The sequence below is a fragment of the Juglans regia genome, chromosome 14 (assembly GCF_001411555.2).
Source record: "Juglans regia cultivar Chandler chromosome 14, Walnut 2.0, whole genome shotgun sequence".
Lineage (NCBI taxonomy): Eukaryota > Viridiplantae > Streptophyta > Magnoliopsida > Fagales > Juglandaceae > Juglans > Juglans regia.
This window is the reverse complement of record NC_049914.1, coordinates 24,177,681-24,192,730: the sequence shown is the minus strand read 5'-3', so window position 1 is coordinate 24,192,730 and position 15,050 is coordinate 24,177,681. Positions and strand designations below refer to the sequence as shown.

The window sequence follows — 15,050 nt, the reverse complement described above, 5'->3', positions numbered from 1 at the left end:
TGCGGCAAATTCTTAATAACACCCCAGACAGAATATACAATGCAGCATTAAAATCAACAACAATACAAGGTATTGAGTTCTGAAAGGTGAGAACTTCCAGAAAGCTTAACAATGGCATTGGTTCAAACTTGAAGCCTGAAGGGCACTGAATACACAGATACCTGCCGCGCCAATCCTTTTCCTCCCTTTTGTTGTTTACTAAAACAGATCAAAGACAATAAAGCAAGGAGAGCATGAAATTCAAAGACAGTAAAGCAAAGCGAACAGGATAGGCATTTCCAAGCAGAAGAAGCATAGCTTGTGAGGGGTTTTAAAAAGCTTACCAAGATACAAAGCATTAACATGCTAAAATTATCACATATCTGGAGAAAACCTGTGATAATGACTCTGTTCCAATATTTACGGTTCATGTAACAATTGTATCGGTAAAATATCCCCGGTTGTTCGGGAACTGCTGCCAATTAGCGAGGGAGAGGGGAAAAAAAAATAACAGAACGAGGTAGGCTAATTCCAGTGATTAACAAATCAAAACAAGTCTAGGGCAGAAAGCACTGCCATGGTTTTTGTTTTCCATGCCTTGATCCTTTGCAGATCCAGGCATATGAATCTTACAGCCAAGCGTTCATTACCAACATTTTCCTCTGTGAAGCAGTAAAATTCAAATGAAAATTAAAAAAAGGAATTCTTTCTACACATATAAACAGGTGAGCACTGCAACTGCAAAAGAAATTGCTAGCCAGTGAACTGAGATTTTGTTGCTGATGATGATAATGGTAAGTGGTGCTTCCCTTGTAACTACAAAGAAGTGATTCTGCATTGGACTGTACATGCCCATCGCTTTGAGAACATTAAAGCTTTCTACCATCCATCAACTACTGGCTCCTATTCCAGGGAAGAGCTGGTTTCTGCAGTTTCATCCTCGCTAAAGCTAGACGGGATCTCCATGACAGATCTAGATGATATTTACAACGTAATAAAAAATAATAAGCTCTGGAGTCACAAAATTGAAAAGGGAAAGAAAAACAGAAGTTTGAAAGACTGTACTATGTGCTCTTCAATTACTCAAAAGGACAACAGAAAAGTTTAGGAACAAAGAAGAATTTAAACTCGATTGAAAAAAAAAAAAAAAAAGCACAACTAATCTTTGAGTGGGTAGTCATTTTTCTAGGATTGAGTTAGGTGTTCAATCTCATGCATCCACTCGTGCGCAAACTTCCATTAAGTAGAAAATCAACATCCTAATCACAAACATACCTTTCCTAAGCGAATCAACACCTTTCATTCTCAGTATTCCATCTCTACTGAAAAAGATAGACATATGATAGAATACTAGAATAAGCCTCTCAAGATTTCAGAACTTACAAGTCAGAATTTCATAAATACACAATTTTAGGCTAGATGTTATGAGAGCTTTGCACTTCCAAAAGACTTCAGTTAATAGATTCAGATTCCACATTCAAACCCACTCTAAACAAACAGATTTAGAAGAGGCCTCCCTTGAAACGGAAGGAAAATCCCTCAAACTTTCCATTCCAACGTATTAACTATTAAGTTTGCAGTTAAGCGCTGGCATTCGAAGGTAGTACCATCCTCCCCCATTCACCCCAATGCTATAAAAACCTTTCTTTGATTAGTTCTCGATGTCTGAAATCAATTCACACATCATTACAGTAACAAGCACTAATGTCATTGCACCAAGAAAGCAAAACAAAGAACCAGTATAAAGTTATAAATAATAAGCAGGATAGGATTGTAAAAAACAGACTACCTTCCTGTCAACCACATCTACACAGTGAATTCAAAACTAAATTGCTTTTGATAAATAGAATAAGAACTGGAACATCCTTTTTCTTTCTATGATATGGGGTATAGAAAAATTCTTCCAATGCCTTGGCCCTTGATCAATAAATTAATAGCCAAAGAAAACCAAAAAATTTTAAATCATGATGCTAATTGACATGAGGAAGAAGAATGTACAAATGTGCATGGCACTTGGGCTTTGGCTCAAGGAGCAAGGGAAGGGTTGCAATGGGTTATCAGTTCACATCTTATCAGGCACACACGCATATGCAAATCCATAAATACATAAGGAAGCAGGCATGCTAATACAGAGGCAGAGCATAGCAATTATAAGTAGAAATTTATACCAACCCTTTGCTCCGATGTTTCCATGTCGGCATTCCGGTGAATGATGCTTTTTTCACATAGCCTGTTTTCGGAAGATCAGGTCTGACTCGTTTTGCAACCTTCAATATTAAATGGGGCATCAATAGCAAGGAAAAACACTGCATGGCATGCACCCATGCATGTACATATGTACTGGTGTACATACACAGAATATTTCCAAAACAAGTATTTATTAATGTATCGTGATATCATTCAAAATTGGCCAAAGCTAAAACTCACCATCATTTCCTTTGTTGGATGCATCTTTAAGTTAACTTGGTTTCCATATTCTTTAATACCCTTGAGTTTTCCATTGACTTTCTCCTTCTGCACATGTGCACATAAACATTAGAATATCAAGCAAAGAAAATAAAAGAGCTTCTAAATAATATAGCAAATTACTAGTAAAGTCTAAACTGAAAAGTAGACCTTTTTCATCCTCATAGATAACCCCCTCTCTTCTGTATCTGTATCCACTGATTCGCAGGGCTTACGAATCAATATCGAAGGCTTCAATTTGACTTTTTCACTCATATGGATGATGTTGGGGCTGACATTATCATAATCATGCAACTCACTTGCAATTTTCCCATCATAATGAGTGTGACGATTAGCAATGGCATCAGTCCTCATCCCTTCAACATCATGCTTACCGCTCATTCTTTGATTCCTCTTATTGCTGTAAACAGTGGTTTCTCCTGCAGAATCTTCATACAGATCAGAGAAAGAGTTCTGCTTACAGAAAGGTTTTGTATGGTTGAGAACAGTTGAATTCTGTTTGAATTGGGGATGAGATATCTTGTCCTGATTGTCAGAGCCATGCATGCTGCCACAATTTTCCCTTTCAATATATAAATCCTGTGAACCCATATTGGAATTGTACATCTCATATCTCTGAAAGGGAAGGGGAAAGGGAAAAATATTATCACAGAAGACAATAAAATTATTCTAAAAGAAAACACGAATATAAGCAGCATGCAGAGTGGAACTCCCACTGAAATTGATGCAAAACTTTCACAGGGAGTTTATTTGAATTCCATGATTTTGAGTATGAAAGAGTAATTGGCTTCAGTAAAGCAAATATGAGGTGCAGGTGTGAGCTCTGATGTTGAGAGCTTTCAAACACCTAAACTGATAATATAGCCACCACTAATAACTGTTGCTCGGTTCAATGCCATAAAACCAGAAAAGACTTGCTCAGCACAGATCTTATTTATTTATTATTTCTTCACCCACAAGAGGGATCCATTAAATGTTGGAGTTCACCCGGAAAGATGAAGTGTTAAGAATAGGAAAGTGAAGCTGTTAGAAGATGCACATGCTGTTGGTGCTGTAGTAGTGGCAAAGGTCATAGTGAAGAAGGTGCAGTAGGTAGTGGTAAAATGGGGGTTAGTGGCAGTGGACGATTACACTACAAGAAATGCAGTCGCAGGGATGAATGTAAGGTTAGTTGTGTGGTGGTAAAGAAGGAGATAAGCCTTAAATTAATTGTTGCTTTCTTCCATAAGATAAATTACTTGGATCTCTCCAAACCAATAGGTCAGCAGGTTCAGAATGCAATTCAAATACATACGTCAATATTCAGTACTGAAAGTATTTGGCACTTGAAATCTATGAGAAACACTATGGTTACGCTGTGTAACAAGCTTTCACACTTTTTAGAACTCAATTTATGCCAGCAAATACCAATATATATACAACTTCCGGTATAAACTGGGATCCTCAAGTAAATCACCCTCCTCTTTGCGAAGCTTGACATTCAATTCCATGGGAGTATCAACCGAAGTGGCCTCCTGTAGGCTAGCTGTAGCCACCAGGTCACTAGCATACTTATGTTGATTGAGTGAAATACCAGATGAACTACGATGCACCTCAAGACCAAGAAAATATGTGAGAGACCCAAGGTCTTTCATATGAAATGACTCAGAGAGATGAGTCTTGAGCTGCCAAGTAAAATAGAGTCGGAACCAGTAATCACAATATCGTCAACATATACCAAAAGAACAACAATACCCACATCTGATTTCCGAAGAAACAATGAAGTGTCATACTTGCTCTGCTTGAATGAGAATTGTAATAAAGCGGTTCGAAATTTATCAAACCAGGCCCTTGGAGCTTGTTTGAGACCTTAAAGAGAGCGACGAAGCTTACACACATGCGAAGTCGAAGGAGTACTCAGTCCCGGTGGTGGTTTCATATAAATACACTCTTTAAGATCCCCATGAAGAAAAGCATTCTTGACATCCATCTGATGTAGTGGCCAATCATTAGAAGCAAGAGCTAGAATCGTACGAACAGTAGTCATCTTAGCCACAGGAGCAAAGGTCTCTTCATAATTGACACCATATTCCTGATTATTCCCAAGAGCAACAAGTCGAGCTTTGTAACGATCCAAACTTCCATCAGATCGAACCTTGACTGAGTAAACCCATTTGCAACCTAGAGGAGCAATTGTTGGAGGGCATGGCTCAATGTCCCAGGTATGATTGGCCTCTAGAGCGGCAATTTCTTCCTGCATAGCTTGTTGCCAACAGTCATGCTTGGCAGCTTGTGAGTAGCATGTGGGAATATCAAAATTGGATAAAGCAGCAGTAAGAGCTGAAATAGAGGTCCCAGAAGGAAAACCATACCTATCCGGAGGTACAGACACTCGAGGAGAGCGTCGTACCAAGGGCTCTGGAGGTGCTGCAACTGACTGGTTCTGGAGCATGTTAGGATCAGATATCGGGTGAGCCATGGGAAGAGACTGTGGGCGAGAGCGTCTTGTATACACAATACCTGGTTTAAAGCGAGAGCGGACAGGAGGAAGATTTGAGAGTTGCTGCTCAAAGGAGGGGAGGACCACAGTGGAAGAAGAGGGCACAGATGACACAGGAAAGAAATGTTGATTTTCAAAGAAAATAACATTCCTAGAAATGCGTGTGCGATGTAAATTAGGATCATAGCAAACAAATCCTTTTTGACACACATTATATCCCAAGAATGCACATCTAACAGATTGAGCAGATAATTTATGTCGCTCATGAGGAGGTAAATGAACAAAGCATACACAACCAAATGTACGAAGATTATCATAATTAGGTTGCTTATCAAACAAGCGGAAATAAGGAGACTCCATGTGTAAGACTTGGGAAGGTAAACGATTAATCAAATGAGTAGCAGTTTTCAGAGCCTCGACCCAGAACATGGATGGAACAGAGGATTCTAACAAGAGGGTACGTACCATGTCAAGAAGAGTGCGATTTTTGCGTTCGGCTACTCCATTCTGTTGGGGAGTAGCGGGACATGAACGTTGATGAATAATACCTTTAGAGGCCAAGAAAGCCTGAAACTCATTAGACAAATATTCACCACCAGAATCTGTGCGTAATGTCTTAATAGTCGCAGAAAATTGATTGTCAACATATGCTAAAAACTCAGTGAAAGTACGAAAAACCTCAGATTTGGAATGAAGGAAATAAACCCAAGTAAATCTGCTATGATCATCAATGAAAGTCACATAGTATTTAAATTTCTCATGTGAACTAACGGGGGAAGGTCCCCAAACATCACTATGAACAAGATCAAAGCAGTGAGAAGCTCGACTAGCATGCAAAGGAAAAGGAAGAGTTTTGCTTTTACCAAGTTTACAAGAATCACACTCAAGAGATAAAGACAAACGTTCTTTATTACCAAGAAAATCAGAGTTCAATACATGAGATAAAATCTGAGTATTAGGATGGCCTAAACGACGATGCCACACCATACTTAGATTAGGAACATTATTACAAGCAAAAGACGTAATAGAAGAAACTGAAGAAAGTGCTGGAACAGGTAAAAATAGTGGAAACAAACGCCCCACTTTAGGTCCCTTCACGATCGGCTCCCCCGTTACCTGGTCCTGCACAACACAACCATCACCAGAAAATTTAACAGCGCAATTGTTATCCACTAATTGACCAACAGAAATAAGATTCGTGGAAAGTTGAGGAGCAAGAAACACATCAGTAAATGTCGAAGAGGCATCTCCGACAGCAGCTATGGGCAAAGAACTACCATTGGCAGTTTGAATAGCAGATTGACCAGCATAAGGTCGAACATGACACAGAGCAGTGGGCGTATTTGTCATATGATTAGAAGCTCCCGAGTCTACGTACCAGAGTTTAGTAGAATTTTTACCTTGAAACCCCATCGCAGACAATGCTGAAATTAGCATCTGTTGCACCATTTCAGGAGTGCAATAAGTTGCTGCAGGAGATGCAAGATCAGAGGAAACACCTGAGGAAGAGTCATGTACTGCAGAAGGCGCTGAGGGAGAAACAGACACAGAAGTCTGAAATGCGTGAGCCTGACGATTCTGGGGACGGATACGACATTCTTTGATAATATGTCCATTTTTCTTACAATAAGAACAATATTTTTTAGGACAATTGGCAGCAATATGCCCATAGGCCTTGCAGCAGAAACACTGCAAATTTTTAGAAGTCATAGGTGATCCGTGTCCTTGGGCAGCATAAGCCACAGTCGCTGTACCAGAACTACCATGAGATTGCTCCAGAATAGCTTGAGTACTAAGATGTTGTTCCTCGCGAAGTAACTCACCAAAACAAATATCCAGCGAAGGAACAGGAGATCTGTTCAGTAGAGAAGAGCAAACAGATTCATATTCCGAGCGTAGTTTCATAAGAAACTGATCACGCCGGCTAGTCTCATGAAGCTTCTGAATAGTGGAAAGTGCAGCAACAGGAACATCCGCGATAACCAAATCAGTATATTCATTCCAAAGAGTCAAGAATGCCGAGTAGTAGTCTTGGATGGAAAGACTACCATGTTGAAACATGGCAATCGCATGTTCCAACTGAAAGCGACGAGCATCATTGTCTTGATGATAAACTTTCTTCAGGTAATTCCACATGGATTGAGCGGAGCGATGAGCCCGCAAGTTAGTGACAATATGTGGCTCCACCGAACTAAGAAGCCAATACATGATCCGAGCATCAAGTACATCCCAAGAAGGCGAAGACGCGACATCTTTGGAGTTTTCAGGATTGGATGTTTGTGCAACATCCGTGCCATCAATATGGCCCCAAAGGTCTTTTCCCTTGAGGAAAAGTTCAAATTGAAAAGCCCAAGTAGAATAATTTTTGCCTGTAAATTTGACACATATAGGTGCAGAATCCATTGCAAAAAAATGGAACTCGAGACGAAAAGAAATTCCAGAATAAACTTAAGGAACCCAAAAAAATGAGTTTCTGCCGACAAATGTGATAAGGCAAAAAAATAATAATACGAAGACCAAAAAAAATAATTGTGCCGAAATCACCCACTCAGAAACGTAAATAAGAACGCAGGAACAGAAGCCCAGACCTTAAACAGAGCTGCCGAAACACACCACTCCAGAAGAAGAGCGTGTCGATGGAGGAAGGAGATGCCGAGAGAGCCCAAAACCGAGACAGAACCTGCCGAGAAAGGCTACCCCAGAAGCAGAGTGCCGAAAAATACGAAGCTCGTACGTCTGTCGATACACGAGAAATCGAAGATGCCGAGAGGACGATGCCGACACACGAAACCGAGACAAATCGAAGATGCCGAGAGGGACTGCCAAGACACAGACCACGCCGACACACGTAACCGAGACAGAAGACGATGCACGCGGGCAACAACGAAACCGAGAGAGAAAAAAAATCAACCGGCTCTTGATACCATGTCAAGATAAGGTAAAATGCGATGTATGAATGGCCGAATCAATTGGCCTTTGAGTGATCTGTATATTATATAGAAACTTTACAAGAGAACTATACATGGGAAGAAACTAATTATTGAGTGATTCTAGCATTCTTAGCCTTATAAGGAAACTATATTCTGTACAAGCCTAAGTAACGGAAGTAAAGATGAGATAAGGAAAGAAGAATAGAAGGAAACTATATTAATGATGGACAGTGCTGTCCATTGACAATATAAAATTTAATTTTTGTTCTTTCTTTAAACCATCATTCACTATGCTGGCAACTATTTAAAGAATCAAGACAAACGACCAGCTTCCTTCTTCAAAGTATTGGTTTGCAGCTAGAGTGGCAGAAACTTATCCCCACTTCACATCGAACCAAGCACTCTTGCTGTTCGTGAGCTCTTGGCAATAGAAAACAAAATCCAGCCATGCCTCTTGCTACTATATCAAAAGGTTCAGGTGGTGCTTAGCTGAACCAATCCAGTGCTCCAAATCCCATACAATTACAAAATCATTAAGTTTGGCTTGAACTGCTAGACTCAACCAATGCGCATGAACTTGCATTTTATCTACTGATTATGTACATGGTATTTCCTAAACTGAATGCATCACTCATAGCCAGACTCCTAATCTCCACTCCTCCCCAACCAAATAATAGATGAAAATAATAATAATAATAATAACTATAGAGTGTGTTGAATTTGGGGTAAGTCGTAATAAAAACAATGATATATGGAGGTATGTGGAAATCGGTGATTAATTGTAAATATGGAGGTATGTGGTGTGTGTGTGTGTGTGTGGGGGGGAGAGGCGCACTAGAGAGAGATAAGTGAGGCTAATGGGGTGGGAGTTTGGAAGCACATTAGACGAGGGTGGGGGGTTTTTAATCATCATACAAGACTTGTGTTGGGAGATGGTTCTAGAATAAAATTCTAGAGCGACCTATGGTGTGGGAATAATGCCCTAAAGGACTCATTCACTTCATTTTCCCGGGTTACATGCGAGAGCTTCAATGCCTGGTCTTATGGCAATATCTGGGGATCAAGTCCAATGGAACATCAACTTCACTAGGGCAGCCCAAGATTGAGAAGTTGGCAGATTTGAAGACTTCTTTAGTCTCTTGTATTCCATGAAACCGAGCACTCAAGGAGCTTACACATTGTGGTGGATACCCGCACGCAAAGGTACATTCTCGGTTTACTCGTTCTATAGGTTTCTCACACAGCCGCAGAACAATCAGTTTCCATGGAGAAGGTCCAAGGATTTGGCAAAATAAGGCGCCTCCCAAAGCGGCATTCTTTTCTTGGACAGCTTCTCTGGGTAAGATTTTGACGACGGATAACTTGCGGAAACGCAAGGTGATCATAGTAGATTGATGTTGCATGTGTAAGAAAAATGGCGAGATTGTGGATCATCTCTTACTGCATTGTGAGCTGGCTAGAGCATTATGGGATGAAGTATTTTGCAGATTAGGGCTAGCTTGGGTAATGCCCGCCACAGTTTGCTGCGTTGTTGGCCAGCTGGACAAACATAGGAGGTATTCCACAAATCAAAGCTGCATGGAAGATGGTTCCTATCTGTATTTTGTGGTGCTTGTGGCAGGAGCAAAATGACCGGACGTTCAAAGACAAGGAGCGCACAATAGAGAAACTTAGATCTCTTTTTATTAGGACTTTATTTCTATGGGCTATAGCTATAGATTTTAATGGCCTTGATGTTCATGATTTTCTTGTTTCCATTGCTTCTTCCTAGATAGGTGTTACCTCTCATATACCATCTTGTGTACTTGGGCTATACTTATTCTTATCAATACAATCGTTTACTAATAAAAAAATCATTAATATATATATATATATATATCTCACAAATTTCAGGAATTCATAATGAAAGTAAATGCTAAACAGTTCATAAATTATATTCTCTATTAAAATTACAGTTGCATGAAAGGCACCGATACCTAGAGCCATTATAGACAATCTTCTCTGCCAAAACCTTAATATAACATCAAAAAAAAATCCACCAAAGCTTATCAGAGGACAAAATTTCAGAGTACAAGGAAATTAAGAAATCAAATATGTGTGCTTTCTCTAGAGACCCAAGTTTTAATTTGCTAAATTCAAGACCTGTGCTATTGGACATGTTAAACTCAAGATGCCAAGAAAATTTCCATCAAATAACTGGCAGCAAATGCCAATATAGACAGAAATATTACTCATGTGTCATCCACATGCAAAAATATACTAAAGGAAAACATCTAAAAAAACAAAAGAAAAAGGGATGGGGAGGATCCCCTCCACCACCCTGTACAATGGAGTAGAGGATGCACCATGGCACAGGCGGTGCCAGAGTGCCTCCACTGTGGAATGGCCTCCAATGCGCTTCCATCCATTCCTTCATTGAAAATTATGAAATACTCAAATTAAAAACTCAGATCTCAAAGTCAAAAAGTGGGAAGTGTACAGGTCCTTGATTTCTTAATTTCTCAAAAATATAACATGGACTTTACAACTTGACATATATATTCATCCAGTTTGTTCCTTGTCATGATGAGTTATTTTAACACATTGATAAAATCTTCCATTCCAGTCCTTTGTCTCCCCCTACCACACTCATCATGCAAAAAATAAAGATTACAAAGCAGATTTCAACTTACTAAATCTGTCTAATACAGAACAAGAAAGAATCCGAAAGTCTACTTACATTGCTGAGACTGGGTTGCCTTTCCGGTCCAGAGATATCTGGAGAATGGGGAAGGGAAGGATTCCCAACATAGTAAGGTTCTGCAGAAACACATAAAATGAGACACAAGGCTCCGACCCTCTGGAGAAAGAAGTTTTCCAGTGAATATTAAGAAAAGGAGCTATCTCTGTGATTTAAACCAAAGGAAACACATAGAAAGTAAGGTTCATATAGATATGCATGTTCATCTTTCTCATCAATGACAAAATTCCAACCCCATAATTTGAGAATTTAGTTTCATATAGATATGCATGTTCATCTTTATCATCAATGACAAAATTCCAACCCCATAATTTTAGAATTTAGTCAATGATACTCAAATTATCAATAACAACCTCTTCCCACTACCTCTTCCACCTTCATCATCATCTTTCTCTCTCTCGCGTGGGGGGAGGAACCTTGGTACATAAAACCTTTAAAAAAAAAAGTAAAAGGGGAGAAGATGCAAAGATGCAGCAGCCGAGTAAAAGAATGCATCATGGCATTACCAATGAAAATGTGAATACTTCAGAATAGGTACTACTATTTGCATGAAGGAAATTATGCTTATCCAATTATCATTTTCCCAGAGACAAAAATATATGTCGTTGTAAATAAAAAATAAAAAAAAAGGAGACACTTTTCACACACAAAAATGATGATAAATAAAAGAGCAACTAAAAAAATTAAGCAGCAAGATCTAACCAACAACAACAAGAAATTCAACTCTGGCAGGATCAGCTGCATATAACTTAAACTAGATGCTGTTGTTCTCAGGAGGAAATACATGTTACAACTTACCACGGATGGTATTCCTAATTGGAGACTCAAATGCACCGGGAGGAAGTGGTTGAAATTCCACACCAAGCAGCGGACCATCCTCTCGATAATGACGCCCCAATTGTCTCTTAACAGCAGTAACAGCAGCATTTTCAATTTCACCCTTCACTTTCAAGTATCCTGATGGCTTATATCCAATCACTTTTTCACTAGTAGCATTTATGGGTGCAATGACTCCATTATGTGTTAGGTATCTAGAATTTTCCCTATCATCTGGATCCTCAGTTTGGCAAAACAACCTGTCTTGTGAAGATGAGCTACTTTCTGAAGACGTATTATCTGTGCCACTGACAGTTCCTGTATAATGAGTAGCATGCTCATAGGTGAGGTCTGCAGCTGGAAAATCATTGCGATAGAGCCTTCGGCTTTCAACTTCCCTTGGATCAATGTGCCTATAATCACCATGTTTTGTGCTGCCACATGAATCTTGTACAAGTCCACTGCCACGATCCTGAATAACAGCACCTGAATGATCTTGTCGTCCACTAGGACAAGCTTCATCTCTGAACAGTTTTTTGTCTTTTAACCTTCTGTGACAAAACCATCCAGATATTTGCTTTTCTGTCAATCCTATCTGCTCTGAAAGTTGGGACTTCATTTCTTCCGTTGGGTATTTGTGATCTAAGAGAAGTTCAAGAAATTTTCCTTTAGAAAAGTACATGATTGGCACTTAACCGGAAGCCTGAGATAAGATATGAAAAGTGAAGTTGCATACCATCATAGAATTTTTCCAAAGCCATAACTTGGGCAGGTGTCTTGAGCCTTCTTTTCCTATCTTTATCCATAGATGATTTATTCTCTTCAGAGTGCACTCCACTTGATTCTGAGCATGAATGGAAAAGTAATAAAGGAACCTTAGTAATGATAACAATGGCCACGATATTTATCAGGAAATATTGTTTCTCTATCAGCCACTTGGTTAAATTAAAATGGTAATACTAGAAACTACACCACTATCACACCATTGTTTTTTTTTTTTATTGGCACTAGGTGTCCAAGAACAGCGTCCCGACTAATCCCGGGGTGCACAGGCGGCAAAGAGTTTTTTGCAAGTGTACCTCGGGTAATTCAAGGAAAAAATCCCCCGGTCCGATGGCCCCTAGAGACTGTTTGCACCTAAGGAGATTTGAAGCTTGGACATGAGGGGAGCATACCCCCAACCCCAAGGCCTTTACCACTTGAGCCAACCCCTACGGGTTCACTATCACACCATTTTGATCATGGCAATTTAATTTGTCTCCAGGAAAATGAAGGGATAAATGTAACAAATTCTCTCAGTTCCTAAGGCAAATAGAAAGTCAATGATATGCCTGGTTGGCCTTGCTCCCCCACCACCCACCTCTCTCTCCCACTCTCTTCTCTTCAGGGTCAATAAGTCCTCTGGATTAATGAAATACAGAAGTTATTCAAGGAAACTTGATAAAGTTTCTGCAATGTCCAATAGAACGAGACATAAGTGCTCTGGCTTAATGAAATATACAAGATTTTTCGGAAACATGATGGACTCTGTGCAATGTCAAATAAAATGATTTCAGCAACAAGAAAATAACATTGTCAGAGTTTCTCCCCTTTGCTCCCAAATAAATATGTGAAGTTCGAGGACCAGTAAATAAAAGGTTCTGTCAAAACCATCTGGTCCTAATGCCAAATGCTCAATCTGTATACTAAAATGCAAGCATAGGCATATTCACACTTCATGATATTTGAGGAATTTTCTATCATGGTGCTTGCTTACATAATTTATATTCTATCCTGTCATTTTTTCTATACTGCCATTATACCTTAAATCTTGAACTTGCATAATTATGTTTGCTTTCCTAGCTGTAGATTATATAGGTCACACTTAGCTCACTCTTCCATAACTCAACTAGTACCCAGGTTTCTCATTTGTGAACAAGGTTTCCTAATCCCATACAGGTTTTCAATATTATCATTCCAAACAATACAAAGTACTGATGATTTAATCATATCACCGAATTTAACACTTAAAACTTGTGACAAGACTGCATATACTGCTTTCGTGAAATGATTTAATTGAAGCTAACTGAACGCATCAAGCAGATGCCAAAAGTAAAAAATCATCACTTTCAGGTACATTCGACTTATACTTTACAAACAATTAAGTGGGAAGGAAAATACCCATTTTAAACATAACTAAACAAGCTTCATTAAGACCAAAGCAGTCCCAAAAGAAGTAAATTGCAACCCCAATATTAATCAGTAATTTTACTCGGGTTTTTAATCATCAAGCTCAAATGTAAATACAGTTATCATTGCCATTGTAAAGAAAATTTGGGGAAAACGAATAAGAAAAACTAATGCCCAAATTGATTCGAGAAAATGCAGGAAACAAAAGACACGAAAATCCTGAGAATCAAAACTCTCCATCAATAGGGGCTCGAGAGGACAGAAGGGAAAGCAAACAACAATTCCCAAATTCACGTCCTGGGCATTACCTTCACCATTACAACAGTTTATCTGTTCATGCAAAGAGTTCAATGTCCTAAAACTCAATTTAAAATTCTAACGCAAGAAACCCAAAGCAATTCGCACGAACCGATCAGAAAATGAGAACCCAAAACGCTGATATGAATTGAGAATGTGAAAATACAACAAACTACCTTCCATGTTGAGTGAAATCCTGGTGATTCTTTCAATCTTGATGGAAGTACCGGATTCCGTTGGCTCGAAAAGCAAAACCCATTAGCCCAACAAGCTTGAAGCCAGAGAAAATGCGAATTTTTTTTTTACATCCAATCAATTTCCTAATGGAAACGAAAGAGTTTCTGGTACAAGGTGGGAAGGCAGAGGGAATTCCTTGTTCCCATATGCTATGCTGGTTCCAATAAAAAATTTCAAATTTAATTAATATATTTATTTATTTTACTTTTTGGGTTATGTTTTTTGTTTGGAATTTTTAGCTTATTCATTTTGGGGTCTTAATTATTTTCTTTTTGTTTTCTACTTTGTCCTTTTACTTCTGTTCCAATATATATTTGAGCATATCTAATTTGGTGTAGTGGATATCCATATATTTAGAACAGTTTATCATTCTGTCCTAAACAATCAGATAATTTTTTTTTTTTTTATACATCGAGAGATTTCAAATCCAAGACTTCTATTTTAAAAGTTTGAGATTTATCTCAATCAAACCATAAGTTTTTGGCATAAAATCAGATCATTTAAACATTCATGGTTAGACATCATCAAATTCTTATTTCAATTTGAGAGTTTTAAATTTTTAAAAAATAAATATAAAATTCAAACACTTACTTTATTTTTCAAATATGCGAATCAATTCAATTTTGTACTTCTCAGACATAGATAAGATTACTAATAGAAGGAGCTTAATTTATTCATCGAGGATTTCAATATTGATAAAGAGTTAGTGTTACATTTATTTATATTTTTACTTATATTTTTATTTACAACACTTATTTTGTTAGTTTATTTTTAATTCAAATTTTGTGATTTTTTCTCTATCAATAATTGATATGTGGAGAAGCAATCTTTTTTTTAGATATATTTAGCAATTTCCATTTATAAATACATGAAGGTAAGTAAATGTTACTAATGATATAAATATTTGAGTTGTTGTTTACCCGATGGGTTTGTAAGC

General features: G+C 38.4%; 1 protein-coding gene across 4 annotated transcripts; it reads right to left on the bottom strand.

Moving 5' to 3' along the window:
* Window positions 1-500: 500 nt before the first annotated feature.
* On the bottom strand, window positions 501-14,278 carry LOC108994633 (homeobox-DDT domain protein RLT1-like). Of its 4 annotated transcripts, none has more exons than XM_018969916.2 (8): window positions 14,053-14,278; window positions 12,147-12,254; window positions 11,393-12,052; window positions 10,574-10,653; window positions 2,596-3,060; window positions 2,407-2,493; window positions 2,152-2,246; window positions 501-952 (listed from the first exon to the last, which is right to left on the bottom strand). In XM_018969916.2, the coding sequence occupies exons 1-8, from the start codon at window positions 14,057-14,059 to the stop codon at window positions 883-885; spliced, it is 1,572 nt and encodes a 523-aa protein (XP_018825461.2). In that variant the 5' UTR covers window positions 14,060-14,278; the 3' UTR covers window positions 501-882. The 4 variants fall into 4 exon arrangements, with proteins under 4 accessions (XP_018825461.2, XP_018825463.2, XP_018825462.2 ...); XM_018969918.2 differs by having other exon boundaries at window positions 2,148-2,246; window positions 14,053-14,255; XM_018969917.2 differs by having other exon boundaries at window positions 2,596-3,024; window positions 14,053-14,255.
* Window positions 14,279-15,050: the final 772 nt, after the last annotated feature.